A 19789-nucleotide genomic window follows, 5' to 3' on the forward strand; every position below is an offset into this window, starting at 1 on the left:
TTGCGAGGAAGATGAAATATCACAGCAGTCATCCTACTGCAAAGCGGATAACTGAGTCCTTGACAACTATGTTGGTGTTAGACGTGCGTCCGGTATCCGCCGTTAGTTCACAGGGAACTAGACAATTTATTGAGGCAGTGTGCCCCCGTTACCAAATACCATCTAGGTTCCACTTCTCTAGGCAGGCGATACCGAGAATGTACACGGACGTCAGAAAAAGACTCACCAGTGTCCTAAAAAATGCAGTTGTACCCAATGTCCACTTAACCACGGACATGTGGACAAGTGGAGCAGGGCAGGGTCAGGACTATATGACTGTGACAGCCCACTGGGTAGATGTATGGACTCCCGCCGCAAGAACAGCAGCGGCGGCACCAGTAGCAGCATCTCGCAAACGCCAACTCTTTCCTAGGCAGGCTACGCTTTGTATCACCGCTTTCCAGAATACGCACACAGCTGAAAACCTCTTACGGCAACTGAGGAAGATCATCGCGGAATGGCTTACCCCAATTGGACTCTCCTGTGGATTTGTGGCATCGGACAACGCCAGCAATATTGTGTGTGCATTAAATATGGGCAAATTCCAGCACGTCCCATGTTTTGCACATACCTTGAATTTGGTGGTGCAGAATTTTTTAAAAAACGACAGGGGCGTGCAAGAGATGCTGTCGGTGGCCAGAAAAATTGCGGGACACTTTCGGCGTACAGGCACCACGTACAGAAGACTGGAGCACCACCAAAAACTACTGAACCTGCCCTGCCATCATCTGAAGCAAGAAGTGGTAACGAGGTGGAATTCAACCCTCTATATGCTTCAGAGGTTGGAGGAGCAGCAAAAGGCCATTCAAGCCTATACAATTGAGCACGATATAGTAGGTGGAATGCACCTGTCTCAAGTGCAGTGGAGAATGATTTCAACGTTGTGCAAGGTTCTGATGCCCTTTGAACTTGCCACACGTGAAGTCAGTTCAGACACTGCCAGCCTGAGTCAGGTCATTCCCCTCATCAGGCTTTTGCAGAAGAAGCTGGAGGCATTGAAGAAGGAGCTAAAAGGGAGCGATTCCGCTAGGCATGTGGGACTTGTGGATGCAGCCCTTAATTCGCTTAACAAGGATTCACGGGTGGTCAATCTGTTGAAATCAGAGCACTACATTTTGGCCACCGTGCTCGATCCTAGATTTAAAGCCTACCTTGGATCTCTCTTTCCGGCAGACACAGGTCTGCTGGGGTTGAAAGACCTGCTGGTGACAAAATTGTCAAGTCAAGCGGAACGCGACCTGTCAACATCTCCTCCTTCACATTCTCCCGCAACTGGGGGTGCGAGGAAAAGGCTCAGAATTCCGAGCCCACCCGCTGGCGGTGATGCAGGGCAGTCTGGAGCGACTGCTGATGCTGACATCTGGTCCGGACTGAAGGACCTGACAACGATTACGGACATGTCGTCTACTGTCACTGCATATGATTCTCTCAACATTGATAGAATGGTGGAGGATTATATGAGTGACCGCATCCAAGTAGGCACGTCACACAGTCCGTACTTATACTGGCAGGAAAAAGAGGCAATTTGGAGGCCCTTGCACAAACTGGCTTTATTCTACCTAAGTTGCCCTCCCACAAGTGTGTACTCCGAAAGAGTGTTTAGTGCCGCCGCTCACCTTGTCAGCAATCGGCGTACGAGGTTACATCCAGAAAATGTGGAGAAGATGATGTTCATTAAAATGAATTATAATCAATTCCTCCGCGGAGACATTGACCAGCAGCAATTGCCTCCACAAAGTACACAGGGAGCTGAGATGGTGGATTCCAGTGGGGACGAATTGATAATCTGTGAGGAGGGGGATGTACACGGTGATATATCGGAGGGTGAAGATGAGGTGGACATCTTGCCTCTGTAGAGCCAGTTTGTGCAAGGAGAGATTAATTGCTTCTTTTTTGGGGGGGGTCCAAACCAACCCGTCATATCAGTCACAGTCGTGTGGCAGACCCTGTCACTGAAATGATGGGTTGGTTAAAGTGTGCATGTCCTGTTTTGTTTATACAACATAAGGGTGGGTGGGAGGGCCCAAGGACAATTCCATCTTGCACCTCTTTTTTCTTTTCTTTTTCTTTGCATCATGTGCTGATTGGGGAGGGTTTTTTGGAAGGGACATCCTGCGTGACACTGCAGTGCCACTCCTAGATGGGCCCGGTGTTTGTGTCGGCCACTAGGGTCGCTAATCTTACTCACACAGCTACCTCATTGCGCCTCTTTTTTTCTTTGCGTCATGTGCTGTTTGGGGAGGGTTTTTTGGAAGGGACATCCTGCGTGACACTGCAGTGCCACTCCTAGATGGGCCCGGTGTTTGTGTCGGCCACTAGGGTCGCTAATCTTACTCACACAGCTACCTCATTGCGCCTCTTTTTTTCTTTGCGTCATGTGCTGTTTGGGGAGGGTTTTTTGGAAGGGACATCCTGCGTGACACTGCAGTGCCACTCCTAGATGGGCCCGGTGTTTGTGTCGGCCACTAGGGTCGCTAATCTTACTCACACAGCTACCTCATTGCGCCTCTTTTTTTCTTTGCGTCATGTGCTGTTTGGGGAGGGTTTTTTGGAAGGGACATCCTGCGTGACACTGCAGTGCCACTCCTAGATGGGCCCGGTGTTTGTGTCGGCCACTAGGGTCGCTAATCTTACTCACACAGCTACCTCATTGCGCCTCTTTTTTTCTTTGCGTCATGTGCTGTTTGGGGAGGGTTTTTTGGAAGGGACATCCTGCGTGACACTGCAGTGCCACTCCTAGATGGGCCCGGTGTTTGTGTCGGCCACTAGGGTCGCTAATCTTACTCACACAGCTACCTCATTGCGCCTCTTTTTTTCTTTGCGTCATGTGCTGTTTGGGGAGGGTTTTTTGGAAGGGACATCCTGCGTGACACTGCAGTGCCACTCCTAGATGGGCCCGGTGTTTGTGTCGGCCACTAGGGTCGCTTATCTTACTCACACAGCGACCTCGGTGCAAATTTTAGGACTAAAAATAATATTGTGAGGTGTGAGGTATTCAGAATAGACTGAAAATGAGTGTAAATTATGGTTTTTGAGGTTAATAATACTTTGGGATCAAAATGACCCCCAAATTCTATGATTTAAGCTGTTTTTTAGTGTTCTTTGAAAAAAACACCCGAATCCAAAACACACCCGAATCCGACAAAAAAAATTCGGTGAGGTTTTGCCAAAACGCGTTCGAACCCAAAACACGGCCGCGGAACCGAACCCAAAACCAAAACACAAAACCCGAAAAATTTCAGGCGCTCATCTCTAGTATTTACCCTGCACAGAAACAAAATAACCCACCCAAATCTTACTCTCTCTACACGTTATATCTGCCTCCCCTGCAGTGCACATGGTTTTGCCCAATTGCTATCAAAAATCCTGCTGCGATCAACTTGGAATTACCCCCTAAATCCAGACACCAGATTCCACATTCACCTCAGGAAGCGGCTGGATGGGGGCCATAATTTAGCTCCTGGAAAATCTTAATTCAGTCACCCAATTCCAAAGGCTGATTCCAAGTAAATATTAATAAAGTATGAAAAACTGATTTCTGTACTCAGTATACCTCTGATACATTTCAAAGCTCTTTAAGTCTGTAAGTTTGGTGGTTTCAGAACTGTGTCCTTGTTATAATCATGGCAAATGTATTTGGAGGATTATGGGAAAGTTAATTGTACAATTTATAGTGAGATATTGGGTGACCCACACTCTTCATATAGTTCCTTGAATGATTCCCATCACCCTACACATTTACCTATCAAAGCTGCTGATCACTGATTGAGGAGCAGAGAACGCTCAGTGGGTAATTCAATCCTGCTGAGGATGTAGGTGTGTATACAGCAAGGTATCTGGTTGGTCAAGAGTCACAGGCAATCTATTCACATTCATTAAACACTTCCATAATCACAGTGACTAAATAAGTAAAAGCTTCTGTAACTGACAGTTGTGGTTGGGTAATAGTGAGCAGAGCCGTAACTAGACATTTTGGTGCCCTGTGCCAGAGAGAGATTTGGTGCTCCCCATATTGTAAACATAAACAGTGCGTGCCGCAGACGCACACTCCAAAAAATGGGCATTGTCTTGTGTGGAATGGGCATGGCCACACTATAGTAACCCCTATTCACATTGCGCCACAAATTATTCACATTACACTCCATATGCAGTATGCCCACAATAATAATGCTCCATACACAGTATGCCCACAGTAGTAATGCTCAATACACATTATGCCCACAGTAGTAATGCTCCATGCACATTATGTCCACAGTAGTAACGCTCCATACACATTATGCCAAAAATAGTAATGCTTCATACGCATTATGCCCGCAGTAGTAATGTCCATGCACATTATGTCCACAGTAGTAATGTTCCATACACATTATGCCCACAGTAGTAATGCTCCATGCACATTATGCCCACAGTAGTAATGCTCCATACACAGTATGCCCACAGTAGTAATGCTCCATACACAGTATGCCCACAGTAGTAATGCTCCATACACATTATGTCCACAGTAGTAATGCTCCATACACATTACGCCCACAGTAGTAATGCTCCATATGCATTATGCCCGCAGTAGTAATGCATACAGTAGTAATGCTGCATACGCATTTTATGCCTGCAGTAGTAATGCTCCATATGCATTATGCCCACAGTAGTAATGCTCCATACACGTTATGCCCGCAGTAGTAATGCTCCATACACATTATACCCACAGTAGTACTGTGTATGGAAAAAAACTCAGAGAAAAAAATAAACTGTACTGTAATATGAGTATAAATAGCTATGTTCAATTCATTTTAATTTCAAACACAACTTACAGTATTAAAAAACTTGATAATTAAAAGTGGAATAATAAGAAAATGTTTATGTGCTCATTGTGGTGCTGTAAATAACATGTGCTTGCTATGTGTTTAATTGCTCAGTTACTGAAGTTTGACGTGGTAACCAAAGAGATGCTGGTTTGGAGTGAGGACATGTGCTGGCCTGCGGAGCCCCTGTTTGTACCACACCCAGATGGCAAAGAAGAGGATGATGGTAAGTTTCATTCAGTTGCTTTGTACCACAGTAATTAACTTAAGGACAGGAGACATTCACTTGGTCTTCCACTGATCAGGGGCCCCTTCAACTAGTTGTTATGAGCTCCAGAAAGTTCTGAGGTGATCAGTTGGAATTAAAAGGATGAGTCCTTGGAGGAACAAGGAGGGCAGAAGGGTGTGAGGGATAAGAGGCTAAAAACATAGGGAGAGGTGTGGATGAGGGCAGGAGGGGTGTGAAATTAACAGAGGCTGGAGATGTAGGGAGGAGAAGTGTGGATGTGGGCAGGAGGGGGTGTGAGTGGAACAGAGGCTGGAAATGTAGGGAGAGGTGTTGAGGGCAGGAGCAGGTTTGAGAGGAATAATGGCTGGAGATGTTAGGAGAGGTGGATTAGGGCAGGAGTGGGTGAGATGAACAGAGGCTGGAGATGTAGGAAGGAGAAGTGTGGATGAGGGCAGGAGCAGGTGTGAGAAGAATAGGCTGGAGATGTAGGGAGAGGTGTGGATGAGGGCAGGAGGGGGTGTGAGATGAACAGAGGCTGGAGATGTATGAAGGAAAAGTGTGTATGAGGGCAAGAGGGGGTGTGAGATGAACAGAAGCTGGAGATGTAGGGAGAGGTGTGGATGAGGGCAGGAGGGGGTGTGAGGGGAACAGAGGCTGGAAATTTAGGAAGAGGTGTACATGAGGGGAAGAGGGTGTGTGAGAAAAACAGAGGCTGAAAATGTAGGGAGGAGAAGTGTGGAAGTGAAAGAGACAAGTTTGAATTTGATTCTGCATGGGATAAGGAGCCAACAGAGGGACTCTCAAGGGGCGGCAGCAGAGGTAGAGGAACGAAAAAAGAAAGTTATACAGGCAACAAAGTTAAATATACACTAGCGGGGCCAGGTGGGAATTTGGAGGTTCAGCGAGGATTAGGTCACAGTAATCTAAGTGAGATATGATGAGGGCGTGAATATGGTGTTAGTTGCTTCCATGATTAGAAAGGGCCTCACCCTGGCAATATTGCAGAGGTGGAAATGCAGAGTTAGGAAAGGAACTAAAGTTTGGGAAAATTAAATGGTGACACTCAAAAATTGGATATTGGGGAACAGAGGAGTGGGAGATGTTATCGAGAGGGATATGGAGACAGAGAGGGGACCTTGTCTGGGGGAAATATGGTGACTTGAGTTTTAGATATACTGAGTGTCAGAGAGCTTTGTGATATGTAGGCGGGTTGAAGCCCGACATACATAAGGTGACATGGGAAAGAGCAAAAGGGGAGAGATCAGAGATAGAGAGACAAATTTGGATACTGTAAGCATAGATGTGGCATCAGATACCAAAGGAACTGATAAGTTTAGCAAGTTGGAGAAGAGAATAGGACAAGGATGGAACCTTGATGGACTCTGACAGGAAGGGGATGTAAGGGAGGAGTAGGAGGAGAACCCTGAGCCGCAGAGTCTAACGGAGGGGTTGCAGGAGGAAGGTGTGGTCAACCATGTCAAATGCTGCTGCGAGGTTGGAAAATGCATAAATTGAGAAATAGCCCCTGGATTTGGTCATGAGGTAGTAATTGTTGACCTTAGTGAGGGCAGTTTTGTTGGAATGTAGAGACTATAAGGTGGACAGGACTCGGTCTAGCAGGGAGTGGGTGGAGTGAAAGGAAGTGAGGTGGTGTACTCAAAGAGCTTGCCAGCATAGGAGAGAAGAAAGATCGGGCACTAATTAGAGAGAATGAGGGGAGTTCATAATGATGTAGCTCCAAATGTGCACCAGCCTATTAAGGAAATTAATCTGGACAAAGCTGAAAGCATACCTACTTTGCATGCTACCATGGTACATAGAGTGGAAGCCTGTTTATTGAATGGTATTAAAAAAAAAAAATATGAAGAAAACAGGTGATAGTAATATATTTATGTTTTAAGTGCAGCAATAAATTCTGGCAGTAACATTCTTCAATTACATCTGACATATATGATAACATAATGTTTGTGTGCTTCGGTTGCTAGACATACTTATATAGCCTATACTGCTCAACCTCTTATAGTAATCTACAGTAACATTCACACACATGGAAAAGTGATAAAGAGTGCAAAGTGTGTAAGGGCAATTTTTTGTAACCACAATTTACTGCTCATCACCTGCTGACAATGCCCTACCTAGTTTTTCCTAGAAAGAAGTGCTTCATCATTCAGTGAAGGGAGACATTTTGGGGGTCATTCCGAGTTGATCGTAGCTGTGCTAAATTTAGCACAGCTACGATCATTCACACTAACATGCGGGGGGACGCCCAGAACAGGGCTAGTCCGCCCCGCATGTCAGTGCCGCCCCCCCCCCCCAGAAGTGCAAAGGCATTGCACAACGGTGGTGCCTTTGCACTTCAAGAGTAGCTCCCGCCAACGCAACTTTAGCGTGCTGGCCGGGAGCTACTCGTTGCTCCTCGGCCCGCAGTGGCTGCGTGTGACGTCACGCAGCCGCCGCGGCCCGCCCCCCCCCCCAACGGTCCGGCCACACCTGCATTGGCCGGAACGCGCCCCCCTAAATGGCGGATTAACGCCGTCGTCCACCCCCCTCCCGCACAGCGACCGCCTCTGCCTCAGAGGCGATAGCAAAGCAACGACGGCTGGCATGCGCCGTTCCGACTTGATCGCTGCGAGAAACTGCAGCAAGCGATCGGGTCGGAATGACCCCTGTTATACTGAAGCCCTGAATCTCAGTGCCTCAGGGTAAAGTGCTCTGAAGAAACTGGTAAGCTATACCATTTGGTAAGACCCCTAGATATTTCAGGTGTAAAATCAGGGGAATGCTGTGGGGTTGGTTCAAAGTCACACCCTGCTGTGACTGGTTGATTGTCTTTTGCCATAGTTTCATCTGTGACTATATGCTAATGTTAATATCAGCCGTTCCCCTGCATCTGACTGTGCGTCATTAGATGACATAATACTGTTTGGTGCATCTTTAGAGACAACCATCAGTCGTACCACCTCCATGCTTGGTGCAGACTCTCCATTACAGTATGGCCTCCAATGTGAGCAATTAAGAACCTGAGTTCGCAACCAGTTGAGCGACAGACCTGCGACACTCTGATAACACTCCATCAGTCTTAATAGCCAGCCGCCAGTGTCTGCCCAGAATGCCCAATACATTTTCAATGCATTTCTGTTACCATAGGGAAGATTTATCAAAGCTTGGAGAGAAATAAAGGGGAGAGAAATAAATTATAAACCAATCAATCTTAATAGCATTGTAGGACTTGGGCAAAACAATGCACTGGGTCCCCTTCCCACCCATTCACAGGAAAAAAAATAAATAAAGTCATAGTATGCCCTTCCATAGGTGCTGATTTATGTTTTTTGCTAATGGGTGCTCAGCACGAGGTGGCAGCGGGAATGAACGGGCGGCCGTGGCAGTGACTAATGCCCATTACACATTACGCAACACACCGTAATGCCATTACACGTTATGCAACACACCATAATGCCATTACACGTTATGCAATACACCATAATGCCCATTAGACATTATGCAACAAACCGTAATGTCTATTACGCAATATTATTATGCCACACACTGTAACATCAATAACATATTATGCCACACACAGTTATGGCCCTGACACCATTTTATGCCCCACACACAATAATGCCCCTTACAAATGATGCCACACAGTAAGGCTCCTAATTACTGTTAAATTACCTGCCTGTTGTCAGGGGTCTCATGCACGTTGCCAAGAGTTTCATGCACATTGTCAGGGGTTTCATGCTCTGGGTTCCATGCTCGCCTGGGGTCTCCTGCGCATTGCCAGGGGTTTCATGCATGTTGCTAGGGGTTTCATGTGCATTGCCAGGGGAGTCTCCCGCGAGTTGCCAGGGGAGTCTCCCGCGAGTTGCCAGGGGGGTCACCCGCGAGTTGCCAGGGGGGTCTCCCGCGAGTTGCCAGGGGGGTCTCCCGCGAGTTGCCAGGGGGGTCTCCTGGCCGCTGCTCCAGTAAAGTATGGGAGGGTGTGTGCGGGCTTCAGTATGTATACTTCTTGCCCCCGCACAACAGTATGTATACTGCTAGCACCTGCAGTGGATTGAGACGCTGCGAATGCGCTTCCGTACATTGCAGTGTGAAAAAAACCCTAAAAATGTGACCTCTAGCATCTGTCTCCGCCTTGGCAGCGGCCATTTTTGGTGGTTGTTTTTTACATTGCAATGTACGGAAGCACTTCCGCAGCCCCCAGCGCATCTCAATCCACTCACTGCAGAGGCAGCGGCGGCTAGCGTAACTGTAGTGGGGCAGCGGCTGGTTCCATGGGTGCTCCTCATTGTCTGTGGGTGCTCGTGCCCGGGAGCACCCACGGAACCGGCGCCTATGTGCCCCTCATATGGTCCTGCACCTTCTCTCCACATGTTTCATACAGTGAATGGCTGTAAGCACTCTTATTGGTGGATGGTTGGAACTATCTACCAATCAGCATCCTAACAACCATTCTCTGTTTGGCTGCAGGCTCGAAGGCAGGTAGAGAATGCTGCACTCTGATTGGTGGATACCTTCAGCCTGCCCAATCAGCATGCTGTCTGGCTGGGAGGCAAGTAGAGAATGAGGCTAGGCCTCTCTGATTGTGTATAATTAACAGCCGCATTCTCCACCTGCCTCACAAGACACTCCAGAGGCAACAGCCCCTCTCAAAGGCCCCTACAATTGTGGGCCCCTGGGTAGCTGTCCAGTGAGCCCATTCGTTAAGATGGCTCTGCAATCAGCTCTTAACTGTGATTTTTCAAACACAGCCTGTAAAGTAACAATTAGGAGCTGATTGACTGGTACTTTATTACTCTGGAGCTGGTAGAACATGCTGAGTGAGTAGTATGAGATGTGGGGTGGGTAAGTCATAGTTAAGAGATGGGTTTGGGGTGAGTGATAAGTAAGGTTAACAAGGAGACAACAGTACTGAAAAGCCACGAAAGTGAAGTTTGTTAAGGAGAAGAGGGGGATCAACTGCACTAATAGTGGTAGTGAGGTCAAGGAACATGAATATGGAGAAGTAGCCCTTCAAAATTTCCATTATTTGATCATTTCTTTAGTGTGGGCAGTTTCAGTGCATCGGAGAGTGCAGAAGACTATTTCCTGAGGGTTCAGAAAAGGGTAAGTAGAGAGAAAGTGTGTCAGACTGTTGCACAGAGCTGAAAAAGGGAAAGAGAGAAATGGGGCAACAGCTGGAAAGAAAAGAAGGCTTGAGAGATGGTTTCTTGAGGATAAGAGATTAGCCCATGGAAGATGGAAGGGAAGGCACGAGTGGAGAGGAGCATGATGAAGAGATGTGCTAAGTAATGGCAAGCATTGGTGAAGAGATTTGAGTACAACAGGCTGAGTGAAACAGGACTGAGAGACAGTCTGGGGAGGAAGAGAAGGAAATAAGTGTGCACACCTCATGTTCAGTTACAGAAGAGAAATAAAGGAGGGTAGGTATGTGAATGGAGGAGAAAGTGAGTATTGGGGGATGGATACGGTGAGAGATTTCTTGATGTATAGTACAGATTTTATTTTATGAGTAGGGATAGTGGATGCTCAGAATTTAGTTGCACTGGCATAGAAGAAATGGGGTTTGAGTGATTGGAAATTAGACATCAAAAATAGGCTTGGTTGGAGAGATAGGGCAGTATAGTAACAATGGGGAAAGTTTGCGTTTGGGGGAGATTTCCTCCGCTGGCACTCAGAGGTACAGGAATGCTTTGTAGATGGTGGGACTGTATAGCGTATCGGGGATTGCAGTTTGGAAATGAAGTGTGACTACAGTAGCAATGAGCTGAAAATCTGAAACATGACTGTTAATCCCTTATAAATTATACAAATAAATTATTATGTCAATTAAATTGATTAACCATTGTAGAACTCATGAGCCTGCAAATAGATGCAGTATAAGACTAGATTATTGCATACTAAACCATATAAAACAAACCATTAAATTAAACATTAATTATGGAACTTAAAAGGAGTACATTTTAATATAGTATTATCAATTTAGCCTGACTCTGTGCTGTGCAAACCAAGAATTTATGTGCAGAAACCAAGAAGAGTAGATAACCTAGTGATGCAACTTGCATCCATTTCTCTCTGCATCTACAGCTACTGTATGTGATATACAGTTACTGTTGCCTACTTCATGGTTTTTCTTGTGTAGGCTTTTGGACTCAGTTGGTAACCTTAGAGAAGGTTGCCACTGAGGTCAAGACAGTTGGGAGCCTTAGAGGAAGTGGCCACTGAGGTCAGGGTAGTTGGGACCCTTAGAGAAAATGGCCACTGAGGTCAGGGTAGTTGGGAGCATTAGAGAAGGTGGTCACTAAGGTCAGGACAGTTGGGAGCCTTAGGGGAGGTGACCACTGAGGCCAGGGTATTTGGGAGCCTTAGGGAAGGTGGCCACTGAAGTCAGGGCAGTTGGGAGTCTTATGAGGTGGACACTGAGGTCAAGACAGTTTTTATGGGCAAGGCTTGTGGGAACCAGTTTCTGTATGATAACTTGCTGCTTTTTGTGGTTTATTACATTGTTTAATTGATCAAAATGCAAATCCACAACAGTAGGGTGTAACTTCACATCACAGGCAAACAGTAGATGTGCATAGCAATGCTCTTTTGGATAAAGTAGATGGTGCTAAATTGTGGTAGACTTCCAAGCTCTGAAGGTAATGTTATGTAAGTATCTGGCTCCCCTGAGAATAGATTCCTTCTGTTTCTGTTATTGTGGCCTTAATATGATGTTCCCCAGAGTACTACCAGCTGTGGTTCTGGGTTTAACACTTCTACATTTTTCAGAACTGGGTCAGACCTAGATTGTGTTTTTGTATCGTCAGGTAAAGTCACCTAAGTTCTAGGCTGCTATCTCCAGCAACTAACGTCACTTTCCCAAAAGACAACATTTTCAATCTAATATCAAGACCCAATTGGGCAAAATGTTGAGGTAGAATTTACTAGGACTTCTATGGTTAGAAATACAGCAACTATCAAAAGGTTGTCCGAATCTATGTAGTAATTATTATGTCATTACTGATGTTACAGTATATCAGTGATAAATATATTTTAGAGTGATGTTTATATTTGTCAAGATGCCGCTGTCAGTATTCTGACTGCCGGCTTTCCGGGTGCGGGATCCCAGTACCATCCCATGATTTACACTTATGACACAATAATAAACACTGCGCCAAGAATTTGTGGATAGAAATATGCAAATGATCCCCTCTTTATATCTTTTACTTCTTTACATCTTTTACCTCTTTACATGAGGGATGTATAAGACCTTTGAGAGAGTTAAAATGAAGACGTTACCCAAAGCAACCAATCAGATTCTGTCATTGTATAGGCTGTGCTAGATAAATGAGAGTTAGAAGCTAATTGGGCAACTTCTTCACTTTGTCTCTCTCAAAGGTTTGATACATCTGTCCTTAAGTCTTTTACCTCTTTACATCTTTTACCTCTTTATGTCTTTTTGACACAATTCTGTACAAAGTGATTAAACACTGAACTGTTATGAAATCCCATCTGTATCTTACTACATATGGAATCTGACATTTTAGGAATACATTATGATTTCCCCTATGTTTTATTGTTACAGGAGTTATATTATCTTCTATAGTATCTTCCAACCCAAACAAATCCTCTTTCTTACTAATACTGGATGCCAAAACCTTCAAGGAAGTGGGCCGTGCCAGCGTCAATGCCAACGTTCATCTGGACCTGCATGGTATATTCATCCCGGACAAGAACTGAGCATCTCTATACCAGACTAGAACTGAGCATCTCTATAACAGATAACAACTGAGCATCTCTATACCAGACAAGAACTGAGCATTTCTGTACCAGACTAGAACTGAGCATCTCTATACCAGACAAGAACTGAGCATCTCTATACCAGACTAGAACTGAGCATCCTTATAACAGATAAGAACTGAGCATCTTCATACCAGACAAGAACTGAGCATCTCTATACCAGACTAGAACTGAGCATATTTATACCAGACAAGAACTGAGCATCTCTATACCAGACTAGAACTGAGCATCTCTATACCAGACTAGAACTGAGCATCTTTATAACAGACAAGAACTGAGCATCTCTATACCAGACTAGAACTGAGCATCTCTATACCAGACTAGAACTGAGCATCTCTATACCAGACAAGAACTGAGCATCTCTATACCAGACAAGAACTGAGCATCTCTATACCAGACTAGAACTGAGCATCTTTATAACAGACAAGAACTGAGCATCTCTATACCAGACTAAAACTGAGCATCTTTATAACAGACAAGAACTGAGCATCTCTATACCAGACTAGAACTGGGCATCTTTATAACAGACAAGAACTGAGCATCCTTTTAACACACAAGAACTGAGCATCTTTATAACAGGCAAGAACTGAGCATCTTTATAACAAACAAGAACTGAGCATCCTTATAACAGACAAGATCTTTATACCAGACAAGAACTGAGCATCTCTATACCAGACTAGAACTGAGCATCTTTATAACAGATAAGAACTGAGCATCTCTATACCAGACTAGAACTGAGCATCTTTATAACAGACAAGAACTGAGCATCTTTATAACAAACAAGAACTGAGCATCCTTATAACAGACAAGATCTTTATACCAGACAAGAACTGAGCATCTCTATACCAGACAAGAACTGAGCATCTTTATAACAGACAAGAACAGAATATCTTTATATGAGACAAGAATGCAGCAGTAACTACACAGTTAAATTAATAAGGAACATAAGAGCTCTTCACTTTGGCAATAGTCCTGTATGGTCAGGACAGAATTAAGGGACCATAGCAAAACCCCAGAAACCAAAACTTCCATTTACAGAATGTTCAGTAAGAGGACGGTGTCGCTGATAAGCAGGACACAGAGCTTGTACAGAGCTGAACTGCATGTACTATGCACAGTAGCCGGGCACACCACAGTGCAAGTAGGACATCCATATACCACAATGTAGGCTGCTGACGGTTGTTTATATTGTGAACAGTAGCATAGCTCCTAACTGTCCCAGCATCTATCAGTACGGGGAGGGTTAGCCGGGGGGGGGGGGTTGCCCAGCTGTTCAGGGAGCGCTGGACATGCCCCCAAAATGGCAAAAAGTGGGCTGCGGCACTAGACCATGCCCTTCACCTGAGGCCACGCCCACATCACTTTTCCGGCGCGGCAAGTCCTGCATCCCATGCACCAAAAGTTGGGAGGTATGCAGTAGGTAAAAGGACTGAGAGGTAAATTGAGTTAAGAGAACTAATGAAGTCTCACCACAGATTACAGCAAAGACAAAGGACCGAGTCCAAGAGACAAAAGAAAATATACCACAACTGTACAATTGAGTATACAAACACCAGCACGATTCTAAGAGATTGTGCATAATTATTGTCATTAAATTCAAACTATTCATATGCACTGACTGCCAGAGCATTCTGGGATCTGTGGTCCTTCTGTAGTCCTAGATCGGTCTGCAGTAAGACTACAGAAGGGAGCATCCTCTTTCTGTATGGGGATTTAATTTGGTACATTATTTTTTCTACTGCACACTGACAGTAAAGATAAACTCCACACCCTGAATTTATGAATTTATCTCCTACCTGATACATAGCATTTATAAACTTTACCACCTGTTATAAATCAAGGGCAAGGTCTGTGTCTTTTATCTGACACATGCAAGATATGGTCAGTATATCTCCCTCTCTCTCTCCCATCCCCCCCTCCCTATCTCTCTCAATTATACTACATGCACATGAGCACAACATTATTGACCTCCTTCTCAGGTCTGCACCTCTTTCATCAGCCTCACCCACCTTTTCTGTACATGTTCTGTTTTTGTGTATAATTTGTATGTTGTGTGATTTGTCATTCTAAATGTCTTCAGTGAAGCTCTGTAGTGTCTAACTTTAAACTGAACAATGATTTTGGGTTCCTTACTTTAAATAAAACAAGTCTAGGCACTCAGAGGTTTCCAACGCGTTTCATCTGTGCAGCAGACTTCACCCCTTGATGAAGTCCGCTGCACAGATGAAACGTGTTGAAATACCCTGAGTGCCTGAACTCTCTCACGGGAGAGATAGGCACTTAATTTTGATGCTATTGTACGTATGATACTTACCATTGAACAGAAGTCCCATATGTGTGCTATATCCTCTTTTTAATTCTTTTTAAATGTTTTAATAAATCTATCCTATTTTTTTACTTTGGATTTGTTGCCAATTAATTGGGACTGTGAATTCCTGACATAACCTTATGTGTGTTGCAGAGATTTGCAATTGACATATGCTGCTAAGAAATACGCATGATGGTCTGATTATTGTGTTCTTTCTCATATTATAAAGAATTTAGAGATAAGCTAAATTATTTATTTACAGTTTTTGCTCATTGTTAAGCACTTTTGGGCGCTGAGTATTTCTCTTCCAGCATACTAATATATATATATATATATATAGTAGTAGTTCCAGTTTCCTGGGGGGCACTCTCCTTTGCACATCATCCAACGAAATTTCTTAATTCACAATAGGCTTTATTGGGTCTCACAATCGGCTTTATTAGGTCGACGTTTCGGCTCAATAAATGGAGCCTTTATCAAGACAAGCCATACATATAATCATATTGTCAAATGATCGTAACCTATACAAATAACAAATACATAGAATGAATATATACAATCAGTCTCACGGGCCCAATCAGAAAATCACCATTAAAGTGCAATTCGCATAATTACAAGAAAGAAGTGCCAGGAGGTAGCGATACAACCAGATATGGAAATCTCACTTACAAGTATACCCACTGAGATGAAAAATAGAGAGTGAGAGTTAAGTATCATGTCACCCAACTGTAGTGTGTCGCCAGAGGTTATATTAATGGCGTACTTACTAAAATAAGTATAAATCGGCAGTACAACACTGTGGACGGACTATCGGTCACTCCAGCATATTGGCCTATAGATAAAACAACAAATAATATATAGCAGGTTCCCAATGTAGTAAGGGTTAAAAGTAATACCAAATGACACCCATACCAAACACTGATTTCCACTTACTTCACAGAAAAAAACTCCTGGATAACTTATCCAAATAGTGGCACCTCAGTCAATAGAGCCTCTGCAAATGCAAGTACAAGGGGAGTATCATGAGGAGAGTACCCCTAAACAGTCAAGGATGGGCCTCAGCCATCATGTAGGGAAATCAAAATTAAAGAACTATAATGATTCTTACCCCTGGAGCTCGCGGATCAACGTCCATTCAGTGTGCCTGCCTAATGTCCAATGAGCACAGCGTGCCTTATAAGCACATACGGCTGGAAGTACAGCCAAGAAAAAGTACCATCTTCCTTAATTACACACAACGACTCTCTAAATCCTCAGTCCCCTCCGTTGTAACCGCCATCACATCACCAAACTAAAGCCAATCGACCAAACATACCATAGGTGCAGGAATCTGAACATCGCCGCCGGTCCGAGTGGTGTGCGCTCCATCACCCGGAAGTCACATGCCGGGTGCGTTCCAAAGCCCGGAAGTCGTATGCATGATGCGTTCCGACGACCGGAAGCCTCACCATCAAGGGGATCCGCTGCCTAGCAACATGATTCCGCGAATCGCGGTAGCATAATTTAAAGTGTAAACAGTAGTGGCTCGCAGATTACACAACGCCAAACTGCTCCCCACGTGCCAGCAACACCAGTCAGGGACAACCAACAGTCCTGGACCATGGGGAACTCACTACAAATCCGCTGTGCCACCCAATCGGGTCCTAGATCGTCACATAATTATTACATGATGACGACAATAAACAAATAAACTACACAACAGTCACATGCCCCATGCCGGGTTAGGCTCACAGTAAGTGTATAATAAAAGCGCACACCTTGTTCTTATACATGATAACGAGTCCCACTAATCCTACAGGGATAGAAATTTATATATCAAGGCCTCCAGTCTAAACGGCCAAATGTTCATTTACATGGACAAACATATAAAGGTGTATCTAATCAGGCCCGTGAGTATATATATATATATATATATATATCCCAAGAATTTCTACAGTCCACATACAGTAGGCAGAGAAAAAAAAGACCAGCACACCGCCAATGGAATTTTTCAGAAAGTTTCTTATGCAATCAAAAAAAGTGTATCCATAAAAGTTAAGAGCAGCATGACAACAAATGCTTCTGAAGTTCAAAGGAGATAAACATGTTACTTATCATGTCCTCACAGGGACCTGACCCAGGTATTCCCTTAGCAGCCTGACAGCCGTTTCGGTGATCTCCCACCTTCCTCAAGAGCCTAAGAAACTTTTGGAAAATTCTATTGGTGGTGTGCTGGTCTTTTTTTTCTCTGCCTACTGTATGTGGACTGTAGAAAGGCTTGGATATCTATGTCACTATGAGATTACAGCACCTGATTGTCTAAGTGAATTGTGTGTGGGTTTTCTTCATTGCTATATATATATATATATATACATATATACAGGCAGCCACACTGACTGGACGTGGATTCGTGACCTCCAGGGAGGTTTTATTGACTGAGATGCCACCATATGGATAGTTATCCAGGATTTTTAGATTTTTTCGATCTGTGTGAAGCCAATATGCTGGAGTGACTGAGAATCTACCCACAGTGTGGTGTTGTCGAGTGACTTATTTTTAGTTATGACCTTTTGACTATAAAATTATTCGTAAGGCTTGTCTTGATAAAGGCTCTATCGATAGAGCCGAAACGTCGACCTAATAAAGCCAATTGTGAGACCGAATAAAGCCTATTATGGATTAAGAAAATTTGTGTGATGATGTTTAAAGGAGAGTGCCCCCCAGGAAACTGGAACTACTGCTACATATGTTGATCTACAGGGATTCTGTGGATTCTACTGGGTGCACCCCACAGTTGATTATTTATGGACGTGAGTGCAGGATTTCCATGGATATATATACAGTATATATGTATAATCATTGTTTGTTTTAGTGTATAAATAAAATCCCCCCTTTTTTAGATTAATTTTGATCTGGTTACTCATTTTATATATACTTTTAGATCCACTTTTATCAAATTATTTTAAGACACCGTTGGTCGCTATATCCCCCACCCCCCCTATATATATATATATATATATATATATATTTATTTACACACACATACATACATACATACATACATACATACATACATACATACAGGGTCGGATTGGCCCACAGGGGTACCAGGGAAACCACCGGTGGGCCCCACTGCCCGAGGGCCCATTCCTTCCTCTAGGGATCAGGTTCCAGACTGTGCACTTGTATTATACATGGTAGATATGTTGCATTACACTGCACAAGACTATTGAGCATTTCAAGCCTCTGTGGAGGCTGACCACACCCCTAAAGATGGGCCCCTATAACTGCATTCCCCCGGTGGGCCTTTCATAGCCCAGTCCAACACTGTATATATATATATATATATATATATATACATACACACATATATATACAGTATATACAGTAAATTTCCTCTTGTAGTGCGGCACTCGGATGCAAATAAAGACACATGCGCTGCAACTTGGTATCAACGTTTCAGTTGTTAAGATTTTCGCTACAAGCTTCTAAAACAGAGAATTAGTGATGTTGCCCATAGCAACCAGATACTGTTTATAATTTTCTAAAAGACAATAGAGAAATAATAGCATTTGATTGGTTGCTATGGGCAACATCACTTTTCTCTGTTTAAGAAGCTTTAGTAAATTTACTCCTACTGTAGGTGTCCTATTTCTTCAGAGCAGGGCAAATGTGGTATAGGCACCACGCAGCCCAAAACGACTATTTTTCTGGTTCAACCAGCTTCAAGCCATAATGTACGTAGTTTTCTATTACTGTAAAAATCAATCAAATGTAGTTATGCTGTGGATTTTAAAGCAAATGTTGGATAGATATATAGAATTAGGGTATACTACTATACAATGTTATTTTTGTAATAAGCACTGAGTGGCAGTCCGCTGTAATATATTATATTTGGGTTTTTTAATCATTTTGATGTGAGACTTTATTAAAAAGTGTTTCTTACTATGTAAGTCGTGTGTTTCATGTAATTCAGTGGATTTCTCTTTCAGCTGCATCAAGGTTCCTTAGAGATTTAACTTTATCTGAGAGAAATGAGTCTTCATTCTCATAAATGTTGTTTAGACTACAACATGGCTGCCTACAGACTATGGGGGATGTATCAAACCTTCTAGACAGAAAAAGTGAAGAAGTTGTCCATAGCAACCAATAATTTTATATACTGTGCTAGATAAAGTATGTGGCAGATTGCTGGGTTGGGTCCTTTACCCACTCAGTAAAGCTAAACAGCCTGAAGTAGCACAATGTGTTAGCTGGGGGTATCTTGTTAGGATTACAGGTAATACAGCCACTGGGATCACCTCACACAGAGACTTATAGACAGCCCTGCCCTAAGAGGGTTATAATCATCACCATTCTTCTGCTCCAGCGGCTGAAGAACCATTGATCACTCTGCTGCCAGCAGAGGCGTAACTAGGGTTTTTGGAGCCCACAGCAAGATTAAGAATAGCGCACACCCTCAAAAAAAAACAACAACTTTCTGCGAGGTACACTGGGTTCCACAGGGAAAATATTGGGTGTAGAGTGGATCTTGACCCAGAGGCACAAACAGGCTAAAGCTTTAGGCTGTCCCAGTATGCATTGGGGCCTCCTCTGTAGCCCCGACTTCAGGCACTGTGAGCTCAGTTTCGTTAACCAGTCCAATGTAGGAGCAGG

At 43.9% G+C, this 19789-nt stretch overlaps 1 protein-coding gene across 2 annotated transcripts in view; it reads left to right on the forward strand.

Moving 5' to 3' along the window:
• Positions 1-18182, forward strand: part of BCO1 (beta-carotene oxygenase 1) — an 81389-nt gene extending 63207 nt beyond the window's left edge. The window contains exons 10-11 of one of the 2 annotated variants that reach the window (XM_063945780.1): positions 4953-5064; positions 12632-18182. In XM_063945780.1, the coding sequence (XP_063801850.1) occupies positions 4953-5064; positions 12632-12786 (267 nt within the window). In that variant the 3' untranslated portion in view covers positions 12787-18182. Of the gene's footprint in view, positions 1-4952; positions 5065-10109; positions 10172-12631 lie in introns of those variants that run through there. The other variant, XM_063945781.1, reaches the window with a different exon arrangement.
• The last annotated feature ends 1607 nt before the right edge of the window (positions 18183-19789 follow it).

Source organism: Pseudophryne corroboree, chromosome 11 (assembly GCF_028390025.1).
Source record: "Pseudophryne corroboree isolate aPseCor3 chromosome 11, aPseCor3.hap2, whole genome shotgun sequence".
In the NCBI taxonomy this organism is placed as follows: Eukaryota; Metazoa; Chordata; class Amphibia; order Anura; family Myobatrachidae; genus Pseudophryne; species Pseudophryne corroboree.